General features: G+C 38.9%; 1 protein-coding gene across 29 annotated transcripts in view; it reads right to left on the bottom strand.

Annotated features, from left to right (window-relative positions):
* AKAP13 (A-kinase anchoring protein 13) overlaps nt 1-27,179 on the bottom strand; it is a 355,124-nt gene that overhangs the window by 281,785 nt on the left and 46,160 nt on the right. For 23 of the 29 annotated variants that reach the window (XM_063652839.1, XM_063652864.1, XM_063652866.1 and 20 more), the window contains exon 2: nt 16,000-16,124. The exons of 1 other annotated variant lie outside the window; for it this stretch is intronic. In XM_063652839.1, the coding sequence (XP_063508909.1) occupies nt 16,000-16,045 (46 nt within the window). In that variant the 5' untranslated portion in view covers nt 16,046-16,124. Of the gene's footprint in view, nt 1-3,168; nt 3,226-15,999; nt 16,125-17,003; nt 17,066-27,179 lie in introns of all 29 variants that reach the window. 5 more of the 29 variants (XM_063652838.1, XM_063652856.1, XM_063652853.1 and 2 more) reach the window with 3 other exon arrangements.

Genomic DNA, 27,179 nt, shown 5'->3' with positions numbered 1-27,179 from the left:
AGGTTCTCTGCTTTTAAAGATTCCTATGATTAGACTGGCCCATCTGGGTAATCCAAGATAATCTCCACATCTCAAGGCCTTTCATCTTAATTATATCTTCAGAGGACCTTGTGCCATATAAGGTAAAATGTTCATAGGTTCCAAGGATAAGGACATGGACAACTTTGTGGGGGCCATTATCCTGTCTACCACAGAAAGTATCATAAATGGCTCAATAAACATGGAGCAAGGAAGGTATTTCTGTCCAAGCTGGGGGTGACAGGGTTCATGAATAATGTCACACCAGTGAACTTCCGCCGTATCTTCTAAGAACACATTACAATGATGGGTAAAATGCAGGGTGAGCTGTATCGGGGGCTGTGTACTTTCCAGGGAGAATAAACAGCCTGTACAAATGCATATGCACATAAAATTTCACACAATAGTCAGAAAACTGCTAGAAGTTTGATAGCAAAAGCTTGGTGAGTGTGTGTTTAATAGGAGCAGGAGAAAACGCCAGAAAGATAAAAAGAAACAATTATAGACTAATATGGAGTTAAACTTGACTCCAGGTGCAATGGGAAGCCATAAAAAGTCTGTAAGCATTAAAACAGCATAACATGTATGCCCAAGAAAGCAATTTTTGCCCTTGATATGAAAACACATTTGAAAAGGTAAGTCTGTGAAAAGGAACTTGGGAGGCTATTGCAGCTGTCCTGATAAAAACTAGTGAACCTAAATATGGGCAATGGTAATAGGGATGAAGAGGAGAAAACAAATTTGAGAAATATTTGAAAGGTAGCATGGCTAGAACTTAGTGATCCAATATACTTGAGAGTGAAGACTAAGTAGGAGTCTAGAAAGATTTTCACCTTAACTAGATAGATGATGGTACTGTTAAGGAAAAGCAGGCTAGGCCAGGCGCAGTGGCTCACGCCTGTAATCCCAGCACTTTGGGAGGCTGAGGCGGGTGGATCACAAGGTCAGGAGATTGAGACTATCCTCACTAACACGGTGAAACCCCGTCTCTACTAAAAATACAAAAAATTAGCTGGGCGTTGTGGCGGTCGCCTGTAATCCCAGCTACTCAGGAGGCTGAGGCAGGAGAATGGCATGAACCTGGGAGGCGGAGCTTGCAGTGAGCTGAGATTGCGCCACTGCACTCCAGCCTGGGTGACAGAGCAAGACTCCATCTCAAAAAAAAAAGAAAGAAAAAGCAGGCTGGGCGTGGTGGCTCAGGCTTGTAATCCTAGCACTTTGGGAGGCCAAGGCGGGTGGATCACTTGAGGTGAGGCATTCAAAACCAGCCTGGCCAACATGATGAAACCCCATCTCTACTAAAAATACAAAAAAAAAAAAAAATTAGCCGGGCGTGGTGGCGGGCACCTGTAATTCCAGCTATGTAGAGGCTGAGGCAGGATAATCTTTTGAACCCGGAAGGCAGAGGTTGCAGTAAGCCAAGATCACACCACTGCACTCCAGCCTGGGTGACAGAGTGAGACGAAGAAAAGAAAAAGTAGATGAGCAAGTAGTAATTTCAGGGGAATACAAGTTAAACTCTAGATGTGTTACTTTTGAGGTGTCTTTGATACAGTCAAAGGATAACAGTTTGGGATGATGAACACCAGAAAGATGGATATAGGGATCTAAAGTTCATGAAAAGTCTTGGTTAGAGCTGTAGATTTGGGAATCATTCGCACAAAAGTGATAGTTTATGACATTAAGGTAGCTGAAATTGTCTAGACAAGGATATGCAGAAAAGTATGACTCAATGCAACACACTAGGGAAAACAAATACTTATAAAGAAGCCAGACAGGAACAAGAAAGGCTGGAGTGATAGAAGCCATTGAGGAGGAGACTATTCCAGCAACACGGTAAGATTGATGCTTGTAATTTAATGATGGCACCAAGTTGTCATGGAAAACTTAAGCTGTTAAGTAATTTATTAAAGTATATAATGTTTTTTAAGAAATATTTATCCAAGATGCTTAAAATAAAGTTTTCAGGAGGGAAAATCTTCAGTTGTAAAAATTGCCATTCAAAATGATTACCCTAAGTTTCAATGCAGTAGAAATCTGTCTAATACATATTAGGTATTACAAATCAAACATTTACAAATAACTGTGTCTACAAGGATTTTACTTTACACTATTAAAATCTGGAAATAATCTATATAACATTAGGAGAATGACTATTTTAATATATAAATTAGAGCTATAAGAGGAACTTAATAGCATATACAAATGCTTAATCAATGTAAAGTGATAACTAAAATACAGATGTGTTGCACTCCATACATATATAGTAACAAAAAAAAAAAAAAAAGAGAAAAAAAGAAAAGGGAAGACTCAAATGTTCATAGTGATTATTCCTAGAAATTACAATTATGGGTAATTTTCACTTTTCCTACTTTATGTTCTAAAGTTTCCATAAGTTAAGGTCTACATATTTCAGAATTTCCGTAACAAACGTGTATTACTAAAAATCAGAAAAACTGGAATATCTATTTTTAAGGGATACTTAAAAGTTAGTATTTTCAACTTTTTTCTTTTTTTGAGACGGAGTCTTGCTCTGTCATCAGGCTGGAGTGCAGTGGCACAATCTCGGCTCACTGCAACCTCCGCTTCCCGGGTTCAAGCAATTCTCCTGCCTCAGCCTCCCGAGTAGCTGGGATTACAGGCAGGCGCCACCACACCCAGCTAATTTTTGTATTTTTAGTAGAGATGGGGTTTCACCATGTTGGTCAGGCTGGTCTCGATTTCATGACCTCGTGATCCGCCTGCCTTGGCCTCCCAAAGTGCTGGGATTACAGGCGTAAGCCACCGCACCCGGCCTCTTTATAACTTTTTAAGGCAGTGCCTCACCCCTGGAAGAGACCTACTTCTATGTAGCAAACATTCAAATCACTCTTCATGAAGCTCTGGCTTAGAAAGGTCAGATAGTCAACTTAAAATCCTTCTCCACCAAAGGCTTCAGTTGTGTAAAAGACGACAGACATGGTAAGCAAAAGAGCCTAAAGGCAAATTATTTGGTTTGTTACCATGCAACCTGAGGAAACAGCTGTGTCCAAATACAGAGTGACATACAGATCACTCCAAGGAGTCAGGGCTACAACTAGACGCCAAGGGTGCCGAGACAGGCGCTCTCCAATTCTGTACACTGCTGAACAGAATCAGTACAGTGCTTACCAAAAGAAAGGTAGGAAGTGTCTCTCTTCTTAAGAAGTCTCCACGGCTTCCTTCACCCTTTAAAAAAGAAAAGCGTTTAAAAGCCGAGATGGTGTTTTCCTTAAAAGAGAACGTGTCCTCTTTATTTCTGGTGGCTAATTTCTTAACTTCCAAAGAAGCTGCCACAATGATATATTACAGTAGGCCCTCAATCACCAAAAAAAAGAAGCACTCACTGTAGTGTCAAACAGACCTAAATTAGAATTTTAGACATGCCTCTTACTATTTTAGATTTGTTACTTTTTAAAAACTGATTTAAAAATACAAATGCAGAATATATTATTTCTATGAGGTCTGGGGCAATTCATTCAACCTTCACTTTACTTAGAGGTTCAGGTTACTGGTCAGAAAAAAGGGGATCATGACCTCTTTATAACACTGTGGGGAAGTATACAAGAAAACGTAACTAGAATGTCTCGCTACAGTTGGTGCCTGACTCACAGTAGATAATAAACTATAGTCATTACTGTTATTGTATTGAATGGAGTGAGGAATACTTCTCCAAATCCATAACCTCATGAAATTTTTAGAGAAGGTTCATGATCTCAACAAGAATGTATAGTAATAATTTTACATGAGATGAGTAGACCCATTTTGGAGAGAAAAGCTGCCAACATGAGCTATAAGGAAACAGAAAGTGGATCAAGACCATCCTGGCTAACACGATGAAACGCTGTCTCTACTAAAAATATAAAAAATTAGCCGAGCATGGTGGCGGGCGCCTGTAGTCCCAGCTACTCGGGAGGCTGACGCAGGAGAATGGCATGAACCTGGGAGGCGGAGTTTGCAGTGAGCCAAGACTGCGCCACTGCACTTTAGCCCGGGCGACAGAGCAAGACTCTGTCTCAAAAACAACAAAGAAAATAGAAAGTGGGCTACTCTGGGAACACTGCCTTTGGGGTAGCCCTGCTCTGCAAGGAACAGTAAAAAAATAAAATTAAATTAAAAAATAAAATTTTTTAAAAAGAAGAAAACAGAAAGTGAGAGCAGTGGGTGTCCCCATAGAGACTGCAGCAGTGCAGTCCTTATTATTTGGATTCTGATTAAGAAGAAGAAGTCAGGATTGATTTGCATTTCTAACACCTTATTAATAGTCATCCTCAATTCAAAGCAGAAAGGTCTGTTTAACTAAAAATGTTCAGTGTATATATCCAAGTGACTAAACAATTAAACATCTCTGATTTTGCTTACAAAAAGAAGAATGAATTTGCAGAAGTTTAGAGTGGAAAGCCAGAAAGGGTATGATTCTTTACTCCAAAACTGAACCGTACCTTGGAAAAATGCCATGGACTACAAAAAAGAGCTTTTCTGATATTCTAATTATGTTTGCAGCAAGACAAAATAAGGAAGATCTAAGACTTAAGGCTCAGAGTGGTGATGTGTGAAAGTATATAAAAGAGTTCTTTTTCTATTTTATGCCTTCCTTTTCTATCAATGAGAATGAACTTCAGGGTACATAACACAGAATAAATAAGTCACACTATCTGACTTAAAGGAGTTTGTCCCAGGCTAGAAAGAGATACATCCTAAGTCCCAGAAGAAGATTATTTAAGAATAAAACAGATGGAAGATTACGAAGGGATTACAGTAGTTTGCAGTAAGAAGCTAGATTCAACAATCTGTAATCTATTGAGTTTTATCTCAGTGTCAGACACAAATTGTTAAAGGGATGGACTGTGAGCCTTTGAAAGGGAAGCAATAATCTAAAAGCTCAGCATATACCTTCAAGAAGACACACCACAGTTCTTTTTTTAAAATAAATTTTATCATCCAAGGGATTGGTAACAGAGACTAAGGAAAACTAAAAACACTGTGTCTGAATTTGAGTAAAACCTATGCCCAAATCCCCTGTTATTGCTGTGAACTGAAGAAATCTGAGTTGAGACGTCATGGTGGCTATAGGTATAAAGAGTGTGACTAAAATTCCCCTCCCGCAGCTCATGCTTTTGTCTGTGCTTCTGGGTGAAATCTAGGAATTTAGAGAAGCACTGTGGAAGGGGGAGAATATGCCTTGTGTCCCACTGTTGCCATCCTTAACCCTATAATGGTTCTGACAACAAAGCAAAATGAGTAATTCATAAATATCTACAAGAAACGAGATTTTGTATAGGCGATGCCAACTCTTCCCCACTCCCACTCTGCCTAATTCTAATTAACACATTTGCCAATGACTTAAAAAAAATCTAATGATCAAATGATCAAATATACAGACTATATTAGGTTCACTAAGAACATTAATACATTAAAAGGCAGACTGAAGATCCAGAAGTTCTAAAAGGCTAAAAGGAAGTACCAAGGATAGACATGAGAGGCCCAATACACCAAGATGAAATTTAATATGGATACACATAAACCATGTGCTTCCGTCAAAACACCCAGGTCCTTCATTGAAACTCCCAAATGAACTCACAGAAGACAAGAAATCTATCTTAAAGTAGCATACACAGAAAGGAATTGTGATTTTGGTGCCTAAAAATCTCTCTGTCAGTAAGACAAGAGATCGAGAAAGGAGATAATCTGGATCAATTTCTTGCTGCCTGTTAAAAGACCAAATGCGCTTCAGTGAGTAACTGAAAACAGTTATGAAATTTGGGTCAAGATAACAACTAAGGTGTGCAAGGTCTCGTTCTGGGGTGATGAAAAGATTCTAAAATTGATCACAGTGACAGCTGAACAACTCTGGCTAAAATAACTGTACACTTTAAATTGGTAACTTATATAGCATGTGAATTACATCACGATAAGATTTTTTTTTTAAACAGTTTAAACGGCTAGGGAGTGGCGAGCAGAGCCGACTAGAGGCAGCTAGTGTGTGTGACTCTCACAGAGAGGAACAGAAGGGGTGAGTAAATACAACACCTTCAACTGAAACATCCAGGTACTCTCATTCGGATTAATCAAGGAAACAACTTGACCCACAGAGAACAGAGAAAAGCAAGGCAGGAAAACAGCACACCTGGGAGCAACACGGAGCCAGGAGTTCCTCCCCGACTCAGGGAAGTGGTGAGTGAATGAGCAACCCCAGGAAACCATGCTTCTCCCACAGACCTTTGCAAACTTCAGGTTAGGAGATCGCCTTGTGAACCCACTCCACCAGGGCCTTCAGTCCTCAATCTGACCAACAGAGCCATGTGGAGTCTTGGCATGGGTGAAGACCCTGGAGCCTTCGATACTTGGGCTTTCTGGCAAAAGTAGCTGTACCTCTGGCAGGGTGGGAGGTTAGACTCCTGTACATACCCCTAGGAAAGAGGCTGAATCCAGGGGACTGAGCAGCAAGAGCCCACAGGACCCACTTCCATGGCAGCCCACAAGACCCACTGGCTTGGAATTCTAGCCAGCTGCCAGTAGTGGCACTGCACCTCCCTAAGAAGGAGCTCCTAGGGGAAGAGGTGGGCCACCATGTTTGCCATTCCAGCCTTTGTGCTTTCGAGAATCTTGTGCTGACCCGGAACAGAAGGGATGCCCCAGCACAGCACAGCACAGCTGCTCTACCCAAATGTGGCCAGGCTACTGCTTTAAGCAGGTACCCAATCCCATTCCTCCTCACTGGGTAGGACCTCCCAACCTGGGTCTCCAGCCACCCCCACCCAAGCTCTCCAGCCAACAGAGATCTGAAGTCCCCCTGGAACAAAGCTTCCAGAGGGAGGGGTGGCCACCATCTTTGCTGTTTGGGTGACTCAGCTGTTCCAGCCTCAGAGCTTCAGAGTGTCTGAGGCAACCGAGGGCTGAAGTGGACCCCCAGCACAGCACACATGCTCTACCAAAACGTGGCCAGACTGCTTTTTTAAGCAGTCCTGATCCTGTTCCTCCTCACTGGGGGACCTCCCAACCGGAGTCTCCAGCCACTTCCTATAGGTGCCTTTGGACCAGCAACAGGTCCATTCCTCCCTGGGACAAAGTTCCCAAAGGGAAGGACGGGCTGCCATCTTCGCTGTTTCACAGTCTTCACTGGTAACACCTCCAGATTCTGGAAAATCTGAGGTGACCAGGAACTGCTGCAGGCCTCAAGTATACCACAGCAGCCCTAGGGAAAAGTGGCCCCACTGTTACGCGGGTGGCCGTTCCCATATCTCCTCGCAGGGCAGGTCCTCCAAGCCTGGGGCTCCAGCCACCCCCAACCGGAGCTACTGAGCTAGCACCAACTCAGCAACTCCCTGGACAGAGCCTCTAGTGGCAACTAAAACCCTCTCGGCCACTGACTCTACTGTGGAACTGCCCTTGCCACCCTCGGTCTGATGAAGGAGCAAAGACATTAAGTGCCTTATCCACACTCCAACAAGCTGCAGTCAACTCAAGGAGAGGAGGCCAGTCCATCTCCCACAGGTCCCACACACCTCCGACGGCTCATCACCAGACAGGAAACCAACCCCTGGCTTGGGCCCACAGCACAGACCCTCCACCCTGGGCTGACTGCACTAAGCAACTGCTCACCTGCATCTCTCTGAGGTGGAGCCCCCAGGAATCAAGCAAACAATCCTTGGTCAAATCCACTAATAAGATCTCTCCCTCTGCAGCCTGTAAGCTGGGGGAGGAACATAAACACTGAGATCTCCTCAGAGCTGTACTGGATGTCATGAACTACAGCCAGCACTCAAGGGGGAGAGAAACCCATACTTTCAGGACACTGAAAGGGAACATGGCTACAACTGTGAGGAAACATAGGGGAGCCACACAACTGAACAACTGTTTAGTCTACCAGCTGTCCAATAAGCCTAAGAGCCACCTGCTGGATCATACCCCAAAGCTTCAACACCAGAGATACCTGACATACCCTCCCCTCTGAAACCAGAAACAAGAAGTCAGCTTCAAATAAAGACCCTACACAAAACCTCGACTCAGTGAAAACATCCAGTAAAGAAGTCTATTGACCATACTCAATCTACACTGCAGTTAAAGTAATACCTACACACACTGACGAGAAATAACCAACACAAGAACTCTAGTAACTCAAATGGCCAGAGTGTCATATGTCCTTCAAATGACTGTACCAGTTCTCCAATAACAGTTCTTAACCAGGCCAAATGGGCTGGAATGACACAAATATAATTCCGAATATGGATAGGAACAAAGATCATTGAGATTCGGGATGATGGCAAAACCCAACCCAAGGAAAATAAGAATCATAATAAAGTGATACAGGAGCTGAAGGATGAAATAACTGGCATTAAAAAAAAAAAAAAAAAAAAAAACCTTAAGAGATCTGACAGAGCGGAATATCACACTACAAGAATTTCACAATGCAATCACAAGAATTAACAGCAGAATAAACCAAAGCTAAGGAAAGAATTTCAGAACTTGAAGACTGGTTTTCTGAAATAAGACAGAAATAAAGACAAAAGAATAAAAAGGAATGAACAAAACCTCTGAGAAATTATGTAAAGAGGCGAAAACTACAAATCACTGGCATCCCTCGAAGGGAAGGGGAGAACGCCAACAACTTAGAAAGTATGTTTCAGGATATCATCCACAAAAACTTTCCCAACTTTGCTAGAGAGGCCAACAGTCAAATCCAGGAAATACAAAGAACTCCTGCAATATTCTACACACGAAGATTATCCTCAAGACACATAATTGTCAGATTTTCCAAGATGAAAATTAAAGAATAAATGTTAAAGGCAGTTAGGGAAAAAAAGCAGGTCACCTGCAAAGGGATCCCCATTAGGCTAACAGTGATCTCTCAGCTGAAACCCTACAAGCCAGAAGAGACTGGGGGCCTATATTCAACATTCTTTAAAAAAATCTTCAAGAATTTCATATCCAGCCAAACTAAGCTTCCGAAGCAAAAGAGAAATAAGATCCTTTTCAGGAAAGCAAATGTCAAGAGACTTCATTACCACCAGACCTGCCCTTAAAAGAGATCTTGAAAGGAGCACTAAATATAGAAAAGAAAGACTGCTACCAGTTAATACAAAAACACACTTAAACACAGAGACCAGTATCACTGTAAATCAAGCACACAAACAAGCCAACATAATAACCAGCTAACAGCACAATGACAGGATCAAATCCAGACATATCATTACTAATCTTGAATGTAAACAGGCTAAATGCCCCCACTTAAAAGGCACAAAGTGGCAAAGATAAAAAAGCAAGACCCAATGGTATGCTGTCTTCAAGAGACCCATCTCACACATAGTGACACTCATAGGCTCAAAATAAAGGGATGCAGAAAAATCTACCAAGCAAACGGAAAACACAAAAAAGCAGGGGTTGCAATCCTAATTTCAGACAAAACAGACTCCAAACCAACAAGGATCAAAAAAGACAAGGAAGGGCATGGGATAATGGTAAAGGGTTCAATTCAACAAGAAGACCTAACTATCTTAAATATATACGCACCCAACAGAGGAGCACCCAGAGTCCTAAAGCAAGTTCTTAGAGACCTACAAAGAGACATGGACTCTCACACAATAATAGTGGGAGACTTCAACACTCCACTGACTGTATTAGACAGACTGAGGCAGAAAATTAACAAAGATATTCAGGACCTAAACTTAGCATTGAACCAAATGGATCTGACAGACCTTTTACAGAAGTCTCCAACCAAAAGCAACAGAATATACATTCTTCTCATCACGACATGGCACATACTCTAAAATCAACCATATAATTGGACATAAAACAAACTTCACAAAAGTAAAAGAAACCAAATCATACCAAACACACACTCAGACCACAGCGCAATGAAAATAGGAGTCAACACAATGAAAATCACTCAAAACCATCCAATTAAATGGAAAATAAGAACATGCTCCTGAATGACTTTTAGGTAAATAATGAAATTAAGGCAGAAATCCAGAAGTTATTTGAAAATAATGAGAACAAAGATACAACATAACAGAATCTCTGGGACACAGCTAAGGTGGTGTTAAGAGGAAAATTTATAGCACCAAATGCCTGCACGAAAAAGAAAGATCTCAAATTAACAACCTAATCTCACAACTGAAAGAATTAGAGAAGAACAAATCAACCCCAAAGCTAGCAGAAGAAGAGAAATAACAAAAATTAGAGCTGAACTGAAGGAAATCAACACATGAAAAATCATTCAAAAGATCGCTAAACTAATTAAGAAGAAAAGAGAGAAGATCCAAATAAATACAATTAGAAGTGACATAGGGAATGTTACTACTGACTCCATAGAAATAAAAATAACCATGAGAAACTACTACAAACACCTCTACCCACACAAACGAGAAAAACTAGAAGAGATGGATAAATTCCTGGACACATACACCCCCACTCAGACTGAGCAAGGAAGAAATTTATTCCCTAAACAGACCAATAATGAGCTCCAAAATTGAATCAGTAATAAAAGCATACCAACCAAAAAAGGCCCAGGACCTGATGGATTCACAGCCTAATTGTACTAGATGTACAAAGAAGAGCTGGTACCATTCCTACAGAACTATTCCAAAAAATTGAGGAGGAAGGACTTCTCCCAACTCATTCTATGAGGCCAGCATCATCTTGATACCAAAACCTGGCAGAAATACTACAAAAAAAGAAAACTTCAGGACAATATCCTTGATGAACATCAGTGTAAAAATCCTCAATAAAATACTTGCAAAACAAATCCAACAGCGCATCAAAAAGCTAATCCACCATGATCAAGTAAGCTTCATCCCCAGATGCAAGTTGGTTCAACATACAAAAATCAATCAATGTGATTCATCACATAAACAGACTAATAAAAACCACATGATTATCTCAATAGATGCAGAAAAGGCTTTTGATAAAACTCAACATCCCTTTATGTTAAAAACTCTCAATAAACTAGGTAATGAAGGAACATACCTCAAAATAGTAAGAGCCACCTATGACAAATCCACAGCCAACATCATACTGAATGGGCAAAAGCATTCCCCCTTGAAAACCGGCACAAGACAAAGACGCCCTCTCTCACCACTTCTATTCAACATAGTATTGGAAATCCTAGCCAGAGCAATCAGGCAAGAGAAAGAAGTAAAGGGCACCCAAGTAGGAAGACAGAGGTCAAACTATCTCTATTTGCAGATGACATGATTCTGTACCTACAAAACCCCATAGTCTTGGCCCAAAAGCTCCTTCGGCTGATAACTTCAGCAAAGTTGCAGGATACAAAAATCAATGTACAAAAATCACTAGCATTCCTATACACCAACAGCAACCAAATTGAGAGCCAAATCAGAAAGGCAATCCCATTCACAACTGCCATAAATAAAATAAAACAACATAAAATAACATAAAATAAAATAAAATACCTAGGAATACAGCTAACCAGGGAGGTGAAAGATCTATGCAAGGAGAATTATAAAATATTGCTCAAAGAAATCAGAGAAGACACAAACAAATGGAAAAACATCCATGCTCATGGATAGGAAGAAATCAATATCATTAAAATGGGTATACTGCCCAAAGCAATTTACAGATCCAATGTTATTTCTATTAAACTACCAACGACATTCTTCACAGAACTAGAAAAAATTATTTTAAAAATTATATGGAACCTGAGGAAAAAAGTTTTCTTTTTTCCTTTCGAAAAAAAAAGAAAAAGCCTGAATAGCCAAGGCAATCCTCAGCAAAAAGAACAAAGCTGGAAGAATCACGTTACTCAATTTCAAACTATACTACAAGGCTACAGTGACCAAAACAGCATGGTACTGGTACAAAACAGGCACACAAACCAATGGAACAAAATAGAGAGCGCAGAAATGAGGTCACACATCTATGACCATCTGATCTTTGACAAAGCTGACAAAAACAAGCAATAGGGAAAAGACTCCCTATTCAATAAATGGTGCTGGGATAACAGGCTAACCATATGTACAAGTTTGAAGCTGGACCCCTTCCTTACATTCTGTACAAAAATTAACTCAAGATGGATTAAAGACTTAAATGTAAAACCCAAATCTATAAAAACCCTGGAAGACAACCTAGGTGATATCATCCTGGACATAGGAACGGGCAAAGATTTCATGACAAAGACACCAAAAGCAATCACGAAAAAAAGGAAAAATTGATAAATGGGATCTAATTAAGCATAAGAGCTTCTGCACAGCAAAACAAACTGTCAACAGAGTAGACAATCTACAGAATGGGAGAAAATATTTGCAAACTATGCATGTGACAAAGGTCTAATATCCAGCATCTACAAGGAACTTAAATTACAAAAGAAAAACAAACAACCCTATTAAAAAGTGAGCAAATTACATGAACATATGTTTCTCAAAAGAAGACATACATGTAGCCAACAAGCATATGAAAAAAAGCTTAATATCACTGATCATTAGAGAAATGCAAATCAAAACCACAATAAGACATCAACTCACACAACTCAGAATGGTTATTATTAAAAAGTCAAAAAATAGCAGATGCTGGCAAGGTTGCAGGGAAAAGGAACCCTTATACACTGCTGGTTAGTTGGTAAATTAGTTCAACCACTGTGGAAAGCAGTATAGCGATTCCTCAAAGAGCTAAAAGCAGAACTACCATTCAACCCAGCAATTCCATTATTGAGTATATACCCAGAGGATTATAAATCATTCTACCATAAAGACACATGCACACAAATGTTCACTGCAGCACTGTTCACAACAGGAAAGACAAGGAATGAACATAAATGCCCATCAATGACAGACTGGATAAAGAAAATGTGGTACATATACACCTTGAAATATTACGTAGCCATTAAAAAGAATGAGATCATGTCTTTTGTGGGAACATGGATGAAGCTGGAGGCTATTATCCTTAGCAAATTAACACAAGAACAGAAAACCAAATACTGCATGCTCTCACTTGTAAGTGGAAGCTAAACGATAAGAACTTACTAACACAAAGAAGGAAACAACAGACACTGGGGTCTCTTTGGGGGTGGGGGAGGAGGGAGAGGAGCAGAAGAGATAACTATTATGTACTGAACTTAATACCTGGGTGATGTAATAATATGTACAACAAACACCCGTGACATGTGTTTATCTGTGTAGCAAACCTTCACATGTATCCCCAAACCTAAAATAAAAATTTTTTTAAAAAAGGAGTTAAAAATCAAATCCAGGTCCAGATCCTATCCATTTTCCTGAAGAACTCTTATTTTAAAATAATAATAATAACAGATTTATTTATTTATTTATTTTGAGATGGAATCTCACTCTGTCACCAGGCTGGAATGCACTGGTGCAATCTCAGCTCACTACAACCTCCACCTCCCCAGTTCAAGAGATTCTCCTGCCTCAGCCTCCCAAGTAGCTGGGATTACAGGCATGCACCACCACACCCAGCTAATTTTTGTATTTTTGGTAGAGATGGGGTTTCGTCATGTTGGCCAGGATGGTCTCAATCTCTTGACCTCGTGATCTCCTGGCCTCGGCCTCCCAAAGTGCCGGGATTACAGGTGTGAGCCACCACACCCGGCCTAAATTTATTATTTTAAAAAGCAAATCAGAAGCTTTGTCATTTTCTGACTACACATTCACTTTTTTAAGTTTAACCCATTTTCCCATTCCTTCCTTGGTGAAACCCAGATATTTATGCTGCCTTTAAGAGCACACCATTTATTTATATAATGTTTAACAATGTATGATGAATTTTAAATTCAATCCTCTTCATCAGAGCCTGGACTAGAGCTTTAAGAAGGGCTGGGCAGCCTGGGAAACAGAGCGAGACTCCGTCTCAAAAAAAAAAAAAAAAAAAAAAGACCAAGAAAGGCTGGGCAAAGTGGGGAAGACGAAAAAGCATGTTTACTTGGCCAGACCAGCTAATTCCAGATTGTCCTCGCATCCAACAAATATCTTTCCATCCCATTCTCTCAGTTTCAACTATTGCTTATATGCAAACCACTCTCAACTTTGAGTCTCTAGCCCTAAAGTCTTTTCTAAGCTCCACAACACAATTGCCAAGTGCCTGCTAGACATCCTAGTCCCCTTGGATGTTCTGCACTGAATCCATCTTCTACATGTTCATTCGTTGTCCTTTATCCTCATTAACGGTCTCACCTCAAGCTCTCATAAAACTATTTCCTTCTCCTTCACTACCTACACTGCCTCTCAACAAATCCTATTTCATTTACCTCCACACTGTCTCCTTATCCATCCCTACTGCCCAAGTCCTTGTCCTCACTCCTGGACCTATTCCCTACTGTTCTCTTTGCCTCTAAGCATAACTATCTTCCACATTATCACAAGGTTCAACTGCCCCACAACTTGAATATAGTATGTGTCAATTCTCTGGTCAAATCTTTCCAAGGACTTCTTGCTTTCTTCACATTAAAGCCAAACTCCCTAGTCCCAAATCACTATCTATATCTTTATTTCCTGCTGCCATCACAACTCTAGCAATACCAAGTTGCTCACCAACCATGGCACTTCTACAACTAAATCAAAATAAACAGAAAAAAGTGTATATTTTAAAACAAAGGGGGGATTTAGAATGTTCCCAACACAAATGTTAAATGCTTGAGGTGATGGATATCCCAATTACCCTGATTTGATCAGTACACATTGTAGATTGTATTAAATATCACATGTACCCCATAAAAATGTACAATTATGTATCCATAGAAATTAAAAATAAAATTACCTTAAGAATTAAAAATAAATAAATAGAAGCATCAAGTACAGTGCTATTACAAGGAGACAAATATGAATAATTTTTAGCTCTCTCTGTTTGTGCCTTAATTTTTAGCTCTCTCTGTTTGTGCCTTAATTAAATACAGACTGATTTTTTTCACAGATAGTTGGCATCTTTCTCTCCAAGTCTGTAAGTAAGTACTATAATAAAGGTAAGTCACAGTGCTATGAAAGTCCAAAGGAAGACGTAATTAAATGACTGCTCATAAGGGCACGCCGTCATATAAACTACTTCCATAATATGACAAGTGGGTAGAAAAATACAATTAAATAACATTTCAGGAAACAAAATATCCTAAATAACTAAATTTCCTGCCTAAATTATTTATGCGTCAATGATTACTAAAAATCCTAAGATGTATGGGTTTTCTTTCCTGTCTCAAGAATTAGAACATATCAATCAGTTTTCTCTGGGCTACCAGTGATACCATCAGAGCCTGTAACTCCCACTGTGAGCTCTCGAAATGTAAATTCAGAGATGAAGCCCCTTTCAGTGGTAAGGTGCCAAGTTGTTGACCATTTTCTTTGGTATTGTAGGGGCCTCAAAACAATGCCCACAAACTGTACTAACTGAATGTTCATAAGAGTTATCCAGCAACTTTTAAACATAGATAAGGACATTCATTCCAAAGAACTGTTTTGATCATAGTTTTTTTTTGATCAGATAGTTTCTCAGTACTTATCAGAGATCAGAGGATAAGGGCTTTTTGACTGAATAAGCATATGGAAGGTGAGGGAAAAGAAGGGAACAGTTCATTTAAAGTATTATATACTTTAAGAGAATACATTAAATGGAAAAGCAACATGCATGACCCCTTTGTAACTTCTTTCTGCCTTAATTCCCTCAGCTAAAAAACAGATTTCAAAACAGCTATGATGATTGTACCATATGAAGAGTTAACTCCTTTTGTGGTAATAGAATACCCAAAGGCAAAGGGGCTAGGGGAGAAAGCCTCCAGGAAGTAAGAGGTCCAAAAAGGAAAGCTGAAGGACACAAAGAACAAAACTAATTCACCAGGAAGGGTTGCTAGAGTCCTGGTGTTGACTTCACTAAATTTTAACTATATTATAATCCCCTTCCCACAAAAGCCTCTGTGGCCATGTCTTCTGAAAAAGATTAAGACTGATTCTGTAGTCCATCTTAGACATTCTAAAAAGATTACATTGAGTTTTTTGGCATTTCACTTACAGATTTTCTTCCCAATTTTTCTAACACGTGAAAAGGGAAAAGACATCTGTGCAAAGATTTTACTCTAAACAACTGCTTGCTCCCATGTAGATTCGTTCTGCAACCAAGTGAAAGGTTCATTGGCACTAGAAAAAGAGACATGAAAACATTTTACTTTTTATTGCCTTTAGGATTTCATTTCCACACCTCAACTACCTTTTATTGCTCATCCTAGTTCACTAGTCCAAATGTACTAAGGTGAAATCTGGAAGCGGCCACCTTTCATTGTTTTCTATTTTGTCTGTCTGAATAAGCCTGAGGTAGCAGCAACGTGCTCCACTCTAGCCTGAGTTCTAAATGTTGAACCCAAGCATAACACCTGTCACGAATAAATATAATTCATATAACAAGTAGCTGGCTCGAGTGGAAAGCCCTAAATCACTAAATAAAATAATTTAGCAATTAATAGAGTGGATTAATATAAAGAAGTCTGCTTCAAGCTGTTCAAATATCCCACCTCCCTTTGTACTCATTATAGCCCCAAGCCTTAGCCCGAATCACTAGGATAAAAATTCCTGCCAGCAGATGTCAATCAGGGGAAAGGCCCTGAATTCCTGTACAAACATATCAACCACCTTTCTGTTTTCAAAAAGGTAACTATGGCAACAAAATAAACAACAGATTAGAATAAGCTATGCCATTTGATAAAGTGAGCACATCAATGGCAAGTTCTGGCAGTCAAGTAGCCTTGACAGTCATAAATACCTCCTAAATGAAGAAGGAAAAAATCAGGCTCCAGAATCACAAACACCCTACATACACACACACACACACACACACACTTTTTTTTTTTTTTACATGAAACCAGTGCTTTTTACCCATTGACACAAATGCAAATACAGTCATGTACCGCAAAATGACTTTCCAGTCAACCACGAACCGCATATAAGACAGCAGTCGGTCATATAAGATTATAATGCTGCATTTATACTGTACCTTTTCTATGTTTAGATATAGATACTTACCATTGTGTTACAACTGCAAATACTCTGTGACCATATCGCCAGAAATTTATTTCATGGTTCTACTACAAAAAAAAAATAAATAAGGAATGCTGACATACCACAGAAGGATCATTGCTGAGTGGGTAGTTCATTTTACAGATGAAGAAAGTGAGTGGACTTGCCTGGGAATCCACAGCTAGTAATTAGTTAATACTTAAGAAAGTAAAATTGACGATGAAATCAATCCAATTCAAGAAATGTTCCCTATTAAAACTCTAAGCTAGCTCTTACTTTATCTTTTTATTCAGCTAATAAACACCAAAGCTAAAACAGGGTCTCAGAGTTGAAAGCACAATACAGAAAGGAGAAGAGAAACAAGTCTTAATTTGAGTAGGACATAAGGGGATCTTGGGACTTCTAAATCTGATAGAAAGTAAAAGGAAGACCACAGAAGCCAGAAAACTGTGTGGGGGGGGTGGGGGGAGAACTTCCTTTCTTAAACCATGAAATAAGACACAGATTAACAATTTTAACTAAATGATACTTAAGTTTTCCCCAACTTTTCAAATCTACCACATACTAGCTGAGTGACATCGGGCAAATTATTTAACCCAAGCCTTAAAAAAGCAGGGAGTTAGAGAGGATGAAGAGAGGAAACAAATTTTTCATGCTATTTTAATGTAATTTTAATGCTTCACAGAGCTTTCTGGGATACAAGGCCTAGCTCACAATAGATGCTCATCAAATGTGAGTTCCCATCCTTTTCCCTTCTCAAGAGAAATATTTTTTAAAAGGCCTGAATCCTTCAGTAGATCCAAAAATTATTCCAAGAAACTAAGTGGTCCAGGGTCCCTATTTCAATCGCACAAAATTAAAAGTGTTGCTGAGCCAAAATCAGGATGGCAATGACAGGGGAAGAAAGTTTTTTCTTCATACTTGTGGTAATTTCCAAACGTTTCTGTAATAAACATGTTTTACTTTTATAGTTAGAAACAACTATTTGGAAAAAGAAAATAAAATGTTTTAAGAAGAGTTTCATCATTCTCATGCTAGAAATATATATATATATATATATATATTTTTTTTTTTTTTTTTTTTTTTTGAGACAGAATCTTGCTCTATCACCCAGGCTGGAGTGCAGTGGCACGATCTCGGCTCACTGCAACCTCCGCCTCCTGGGTTCAAGCAATTCTCCTGCCTCAGCCTCCTGAGTAGCTGGGATTACAGGCACCTGCCACCGTGCCCAGCTAATTTTTGTATTTTTAGTAGAGATGGGGTTTCACCATGTTGGCCAGGCTGGTCTCGAACTCCTGACCTCGTGATCCGCCCACCTCAGCCTCCCAAAGTGCTGGGATTACAGGCGTGAGCCACCGCGCCCAGCCTAAAAATATTTTTAACAAATGTTCTGTCCGATAGCTTGTACTATCCTAGGCTTACCCAGCCCTAACTGTGTAAAATAAGATTTCATAATCATCCCTAGGGAGAGGATAACAGAGTCATCTTCTTAACTAAAGCCAAACTGACCAGAACTCTATTCGTTGTTCACAAAGACTGTGAATATCTTCTTAAAGGGCAGAATCAAGCAAAGTGAACTATGATACAAAAGCTCCCTACAATAAGGCCAAGACCCAAGACAAACTCCTTTCCTCCCTCTTCTCCCAATTCAGTCAGAAAATGAAGGCCTGTGTTCACAGCATATGTAAGACTGAGAGGCAGTAATACAGTTTAACAGAAAAAAAAAACTTTTAAGAGACTTATCAATAAATGGCACCAGAACAAGCAAATATCCACATGCAAAAAATGAACTTACACCCTAGCTTACACCATACACAAAAATAAACCCAAATAGGGATCACAGATACAAACATACAAAATAAACTATAAAACATCTAGAAGAAAACATAAGAGAAAATCTTTGTGATCTTGGCTAAGGCAAAGATCCCTTAGACATATGACAACAAATGTATGATCTATAAAAGAAAACATGATACACTAGATTTCATCAAAATTAAAAACTTTTCCTCTTCAAAAGACACCATCAAGAAAATTAAAAGATAAGACACGTCACAGACTAGGAAAAAATATTTGCAAATTATATAAACTAATAAAGGGCCTATATGCAGGATATATAAAGAACTCTTATAACTCAATACAAAAACAGTAAATTTTTTTAACAGGCAAAAGGTTTGAACAGACACTTGACCAAAGAAAATAAACAAATGGCAAATATGAACAGTAAAAAAAAAAGCTTAACATTATTGGTCATTATCAATACACACCCACCAGAACGGCCATTAAAAAAAAGATTAAAAATACCAAGTATTGGCAAAATGTGTGGAAAACTGAAGCCCTCATATATTGCTGGAGGAACTATAAAATGTATAGCCACTTTGGAAAAGTGTTACCCAGCAATTCCACTCCTAGGTTTCTACACATGTGAAAACATAATCACACAAAAGACCTCAAGTGAACAGAAATGTGTAAAGCTTAGAATGACAGCAATGACACCAGTTTGTTTTGTTTTGTTTTTTTGGAGTTTCTCTTGCTTTCAAACTGTGGGCTCTTATAACTGCTATATCAGTCCCTACAGTGAAATCTACTTGCATTATTTAAGCCACTGCAGATTTTTTTTTTTAAATTTCCACCACACTAAGCCATTCCCAAAATTAATCCTTGGCTTCTAAATGGTCATCATTACCTTGGTAGAGGCGAGAAAAAAGAGGCAAAAGTAAACTTCTTCAAACTGCATATATGACAAGAGTAACTAGTAACTGGATGGCTCTGAGAAAGCAGCTTTGATAGCAAAAAGGAAAGTGTGTAAGAGAACTTGATGCAATGCCCTGTTGACAGCTTTGTCACTGTTTAGATACTCCCCTCCCTTTTAGGTACCTGAATGACCTCAGGTGAAAACTGATTTTGAAAAGAGTCACCTAGGCAAATCCTAGACAGAACATTTTTTACTGATTAATATAGAAAGAAGAAAGCTCCTTTATCTATTTGACAAGCTCTTTTTTATCTGCCTGTTTAAGATTTTGCATCAGCTTTTCAGTATCAAAGTCAAGATCCTCCCAGATAAAATCCATGAATTTACAACACAGTAAGTTACAATAACAGCAGCATTTCAGAACACATGAATAAATTCCAGGAAAAGGGAAATTTAAATTAAGAAAAAGTTTTCATCTATAAAACAGAAATATGCCTGATAGAAACAGAGCTATAAAGTTGTGTCAACAAGTCTATAACAAGTAAGCTAGCTGAGGACCTGCTAGTCATGGTCAAAAGAAAAGGCAAAGGGAGGAGATGACCATTGTGTGTGCTTAGAGGAAGGGAAGGGCAGAGACATTCTGACTGGTTCTTCTAGATGAACAAACTGGTTCAGCTAAAGTAATTGCTAAATATATAAAGGGTGGGCACAGAACACTGCCAACACTGAAAGCTTTGTTAGGTGTTCTTTTTCCTTTACAGTAATTTCCAAATGCTTCCTTAACTTTTCAGTGACAACCTGGTTTATTTTTTATTATTTTTTATTTTTATTCTTTTTTGAGACGGAGTCTCGCTCTGTCACCCAGGCTGGAGTGCAGTGGCACAATTTCGGCTCACCGTGACCTCCACCTCCCGGGTTCAAGTGATTCTCCTGCCTCAGCCTCCCGAGTAGCTGGAATTACAGGCACGCACCACCATGCCCAACTAATTTTTATATTTTTAGTAGAGAGGGTTTTCACCATGTTGGTCAGGCTGATCTCGGTGATCCACCCGCTTCAACCTCCCAAAGTGCTGTGATTACAGGCGTGAGCCACCACATCTGGCTGACAACCTGGTTTTAATGAAACCATACTAATCTTACACAAACATCCATGTGTTTAGGAAGCTTAGCTAATACCAAGAAGGGATGATCAGGAAGTCCCCAGAACTGGGTTTAAACCAAAAACAAAGGCTAAGGAGTTTGTGGACTGACTAGGCATTCACAGCATTTCTAAGTATCATTGAATGTGGGGTGGTATCATCTTCCACCTAGAAATCGAAGAAAAAGTGTAGGAAAGCGAAAATGCCCACTACCGACAAAGACATGGAGAAACAAGTGCTCCCATTCTTAGATGATGGGAATGAAATAAGAAGTGGTCACAAGCATTTTGGATAAAATTTAACACATTTCTATATGAAGATACTTGAAAACGTTCAAACTTTAATCCAGTAATTTTACTTTATCATAAGGAAATAATGTTGGAATTGAGAGGAAAAGTTGTTTTGGAGGGGGGACGTTGCTGTCTAACAACAGAGAACCGGTTAAATGGGATAGCTCCAAAGAACAAAATTATGCTATCCCTTAAAATAGAACTCCAAAAAAAAAAAAAAAAACTGTACAGAAGGGGAACACAGTGTTAAACGGGGAAAAAAAGGAGAAAATAATGGTATATGATTTAATATTTTAAAAACTATTTTTAAAACCATGTAAGAAAGAGAAAAAAGCAAGAAGAAAACTAAAATGTTAAGTATCTCAAGATAATGGGGTATATATTTTTTTCTCTTTCTATATTTTCCAAATTGTAACCATCACCTATATACTTGGGAGGTGGCAGAGAAAGGAGATAGCAGACAATCCCACCACCACCACCTTTCAAAAATATGACAGCAAACTCCCTATCAACCAAAGTAAACAAAGTAGTTAGAAATCTGCTAAGAGCCTCCCCCAGTGCTTTCTGCCCTTTTGTAGTAATATGACTCACAAAGTGATGGAAATTAGACCATAGCAACACCGCCAGGATCATGGATCATTTTTTTCACCTTGTATTATATTAGCTTCATAAAAGTCAATTCTGCGAAGTGAATGAAAATTGAGTGGTATAATGAGGCCTTATATCCACTTAGGTCTTTTTCAGATAATAAAGTAAAGTTTTCCCTGGTTTATATACTGAATTCTAACATTCTCCGTGTAAACTTTAAAACTTTCCCAGAATAGTAAAGACATCAATAGTAATCTTTATCACCAGTAAGCTACTACTGAATGATGCCCTAAGAGGGAATTCAGTAGAATTCTCCCGTATTTTACAAACCACTTTCTGCATAAAAAATGTTTCAGCTATCCTCAAACTGAATCAACTTTTCTTTTTTAAGACTTGCAGAGGCATGAACAGAGCTCAAGGTTAGGAAAATAATGGGGTAAAAAGATAATCCAAAATAAATATGTTAGCTTTCATTTTTCCCCACATTGAAGGAAAAATACATTTTTATAGAAGATAAAGTGGGCAGGATTTTGCAGCCAAAATAAACTATAGAGTTAGGCTAAGTTAGGAATGAGGTTAGAATTGAGTTGAAATGGCTAAAACAGAAAGCTATTTTCCATTGTTCTTAGACTAAAATACGTATTCTTCTAAAAAAAAAAAAAAGAAATGAGAACTAATCTGGTATGTAACATTCAACACTCAAAAAAGTAGAATCCCAGTGTTGGAAAGTGCCTCTCATCTAAACAGCCTCTCAATGAAATTTAGGCATCTTTTTCATACACCAAATCCCAGATCTGCACAACTATAGCAATTCTTCATTTGGATCCGTAACTGTACCACTGTTGACATTTCTTTTGCCTGAACCTCTCCAAATAAATAAAAACACGTAAGCACACAACTCTTTCAGATTATAACATAGAGTTGATCTGCTAAAGAATCTGGTAATCATTTTTTTACCATCTAATTGAGTTTCATATTGCCTACAAGCAAGAATATTGTAAAATGTAAACCACTTTAAAATGTTTTAAAATATTTCAGAATTTAGGATTTTTACATACATCTTGAAGTTACTACCTAAAAGCTGGAAAGAGTTGACTTTAGGACCACCAACACAAGTCAGCTAAACACTAAGGGGCAAGGTAACCAGCACCTCATCACCTGACCACTCTCTCCACCTCAAAGCTTTTATATCCACTCTCGATTTAATACCTCTTTGATTATCCTATTAACTCAAGATAGTAAAGCAATATTTGAAGCTTGGTATATATAAGACACTCTGCTAAGTTCTTCACATTGTCTTAATTCATCCTTATAAAATCTCTTTAAAGAATGTACTAGCACTATCCTTGTTTTACACATGAGAAAACTGAGGTGTGGGGAGCATAAGTAATTTGCCTAGAGTTACAGAGCTGGAAGAGCTAAGGTATAAGAGTTCAGCTCCCAGCCTCAAGTTCATAATCACTGTATTGGGATAAACAAAGGGATATTTTAGATTTTCCTGATACACCTTGTTCCTCAATTTATAGCAAATCAGGCTTCTAAACAATGTTATAATGTTGCTTGCCCTAGAGTGAGCATGAGCCTCTACACCATCACTGTGAATGTCTGAGAAGTAATACATTTATGGTTATTCCGTTCTCTGGAATCACAATGCAGCAGCAATTATTTTTAAAATGCTAACTGATTATTCACTAACTATGACCTTTATCTCTCAGTATCACCAGAAGAACCAATAGCTGCTTACCAACTTGATAAGGAAAAGAGAAAAGTGATGATGATGATCTGGCCTGGTGCTGGGGCAACAGATAAAAGCTAAAAACACAGGTTCTAAAAGCATGTGTGGATCTGAATGTGGGATCTTTTCATTTGTTAGCTCTTTGACCTAGTGCAAGTATTTAAACCCTCAAAGCCTTGCTTTTTCACCTGCAAAATGTGGATAACAACAGCACTACTCACACAGGTATTATAAATATTAGGCCAATGTACATAAGGCCAGCAAGCATGACGCCCCGTATATGGTAGGTATTCAAATGCTAGTTGTTATACATAATGATTAGGATAACAATGAAGAAGGCCAAAGAGTAACTGTCTGACATGTTAAAACAGAACAAAAGGCAGAAACGTTACCAAGACCCACAGTATCACTCCAACCACAAGAGGAGAAATGACTAGAACTTCAAGACAGCTTAGCTGTACAGGTGGTTCAGTGAAGTACAACATATAGCCTTTAAGAAACAAACCCACTGTCAGCCACTAGCATTCCAATCACTCACATCCCCCTGATGGGAAAGATTAAGTCACATAATCTCTCTCTACAATTGAAGAGAAAGTGTCAGCTTATTTCTATTCAGCTAACAGCGTTTACAACTTCAACTAATTTCTAACTGCTTAGGAGAGACAAATTAACTAACTAAATTTTTACTACTATAAGGCGCATAATAACTTGAAAGTAGGAGCCAGTAAAACACTGCCAAGAAGAGGTTGTATTCAACCTGCTACAACGATTAAGACATGTAATTAGCCCATTACAGTAAACAACAGTGTCCTTATTAAGGATAAACTTTACCCCAGTGTGCCTCCAAAATGCAGATTTAAATTGCAGGGTCCATATTAATGAGACTTTACAGAATATGACGAGGCATTCTATTAAATACAAAAGTTTAGTCCAAAAGATATGCAAATAAATGAAGCCTACTTTACTAGATTCTACAATTAATTCCAAGACAGACTGAATTTACTTCCACATTGGACATTCTGCCTAAATCCATTACAGATCTCGTTCACAGATCTACTAACTCAACATGGTGAATGAGCCAACAGGCACCCAAGTTCCATTATTCCCACTTCAGAGTAAAGTGCAGGGGAAAATGCAAGGGAATATTCAAAAGATAAAAACAAACATGCTTTGGAGAACTAAAGAAATAAAAGATTATCCTTGATAGCATAAATCCCAGTGCATATCAGCATCACAGATTCCTGTGCCACCCTAGACCTACTGAATTAAAATCTCTCCAGGATATTCTCATCCAGAGCCAGGACTGAGAATAGCCTCCCTGTTATAACTATGCAGATTTGTGCTCTCTTCCCTACTCTGAACAGCCAATGGTTTGGTTTTTGGTTGGCTGGTTGGTTGGCTGGTTGATCGATCTATGGCCTTGTGGCACTTATCATACTCACCAATTATGTGCACACTTTAACTCCCAAACCGAATCCTAAATTTCCTGAAGGCCAGAGGGAGGTTACTATTTTCTTAGGCACCTAGGACCAAATCATTTCAACAAAGAGTACTATAGTAGATATTCAACTAATACAGAAAATTAGTCCAATCAAGACAGAATTTTAAGAAATAGTTTAGGGAATTACTTCCCTTGCTGCACAGAGGTAGTCAGGCCTCTGACTCTTCCCTACCCTGAAAAACACCTCCCAGATGGCCCATTAGTCTTGCACGAGAGAAATGAAAGGAGATTATCTGGGAAAACTGCCAGAAGTAATACATGATTCCAAATTAGGAACTCAAGATAATTAAGAACTCAAGAAAATATGCTAGGGAAAACAGATAGGGGGCCCAAGAGGTGTAAAAGTAAATAATTAGGTAGAAAAATGGTAGGACTTAGGCCATTCTAAGTAAGAGAGTAATATCATTTGTCTTTTGTGGTCATAAAAGTCAAACAAGATCTTTTCAGTCAAGATTCTGAATTCAAATTCCAGCTTCACTAGCTATGTAACATTACTTTATGCATGTACCACAGTTTCTTCATCTGTAAGTGGGGTAAGAACACCACTATAAGGTAAGGAAAAACAAAATCTACATTGTAAAGCACTTGTTCATTGTCTGGCACATCCTAAGTGTTCAATAAAGATTAGTTCCCTTCCTCTCCAGGTGGAAACTCAGAAGGTATGATAATGAAAATAATGATTATCTGGTAGAAAAGTATTGGACGGTCATTCTAATACCATTTTTAACTGTGTGCTTTCTCAGGGGTGTTTTTGTTTTTCCGGTAGACAACCCATAGTACTACCGACAGCTACCATCTCTGATATGCAAGATCACCAGAAAGCCAAAAGTGAGTGCAAGGCCAAGAAATTTTATATGTCCTTGTTAGAAACAAGACATCAGTAGCATGGGTACAAACCCACAAATGTTCATTTAAACCCCCCAGCCACTTTGAAAAACAAGGAGAAAACGCATTCTGAGGCTTGGGGCCAAACTTTACAAGAAGTCTGGGAAACAGCTTCCAGCCTTCACAGCTTTAAGTAAGGGTAAAGTCAGGCGAGGTGGCTCACGCCTGTAATCCCAGCACTTTGGGAGGCCGAGGCAGGCAGATCACCTAAGGTGGACGGTTTGAGACCAGCCTGACCAACATGGAGAAACCCCGTCTCTATTAAAAATACAAAATTAGCCAGGTGTGGTGGCGCATGCCTGTAATCCCAGCTGCTCAGGAGGCTGAGGCAGGAGAATCACTTGAACCCAGGAGGCGGAGGTTGCGGTGAGCCAAGATCACACCATTGCACTCCAGCCTGGGCAACAAGAGCAAAACTCTGTCTCAATCAATCAATCAATAAAGGTACCATGGCCTGATCATGCCTAGGAAAGTAAAGGTGTCACTGTGATCTTTATACAGAAGGAAAAGCAAGAGAATTACATTAAGAAAAACAGGCAAAAAACCAGACTTGTTCATGTGGCCAGGAAGAACACTTGAAGTCAGATATAGTGAGCACCTGGAGAACCTGGTGGGGGATTCTGGTTTTAAATAGTTCTCAGGAGTGTAAGTTGGATAGTAAGCTCCAGTTCGTCAATGTTCCTCTGAAAACTGGCGATCCAGGACTAAACACATTTGATACTTCAAATATTCTGCTGTTGTTGCCTTCTCTAACAGGTCACCCCTTTCTCCTTGTTTTGACATACTTTTATTATTGTAATTCAAGATCAACTTAGCAACTCTGACAGCCATGTCACTTATGACTAACATAAGCTTATTATGGTCAACTAAATGCTCCACTTAAACCAAGACTTCCTTCATCTATATTTCCATAACTGGTTTTCTAGACCCAAATGCAGGTCCTTAGAATTAATTCTATAATTGGCCTTATCAGAGTTGCCTCTTTGGCCCTCAAATTCCTCATCAATAAAATGAACAAATTTGACAAGATAATTTCAATGGTTTCTTCCAGTTTTAAAACTACAGTCTAGCATTTACCAAACATACATGGTTAACATTTTACTTTTAAAGCGTGTGTGTGCGCACACACACACACAACTACAAACTTGCCTAGAGGAGTCGATAGACTTGCATACCACTCATACTCCCATCATAAAAGTGCTCCATCAAGCATTTAGGATAACACAGGCCTCTCAAAACATCGTGTACTAGGAGAAGGAAGGAGAAAAAAAAATCTCAAAATTTCTAGTAACTAGTGTTGTTTATTCCCATGAAAGCAGAATACAGACAGAAGACCTGGACAAATTAAGAACAAG

The sequence above is a fragment of the Pongo pygmaeus genome, chromosome 16 (genome assembly GCF_028885625.2).
Source record: "Pongo pygmaeus isolate AG05252 chromosome 16, NHGRI_mPonPyg2-v2.0_pri, whole genome shotgun sequence".
Taxonomy (NCBI): Eukaryota; Metazoa; Chordata; class Mammalia; order Primates; family Hominidae; genus Pongo; species Pongo pygmaeus.
This window is presented reverse-complemented; position numbering and strand designations above follow the sequence as displayed.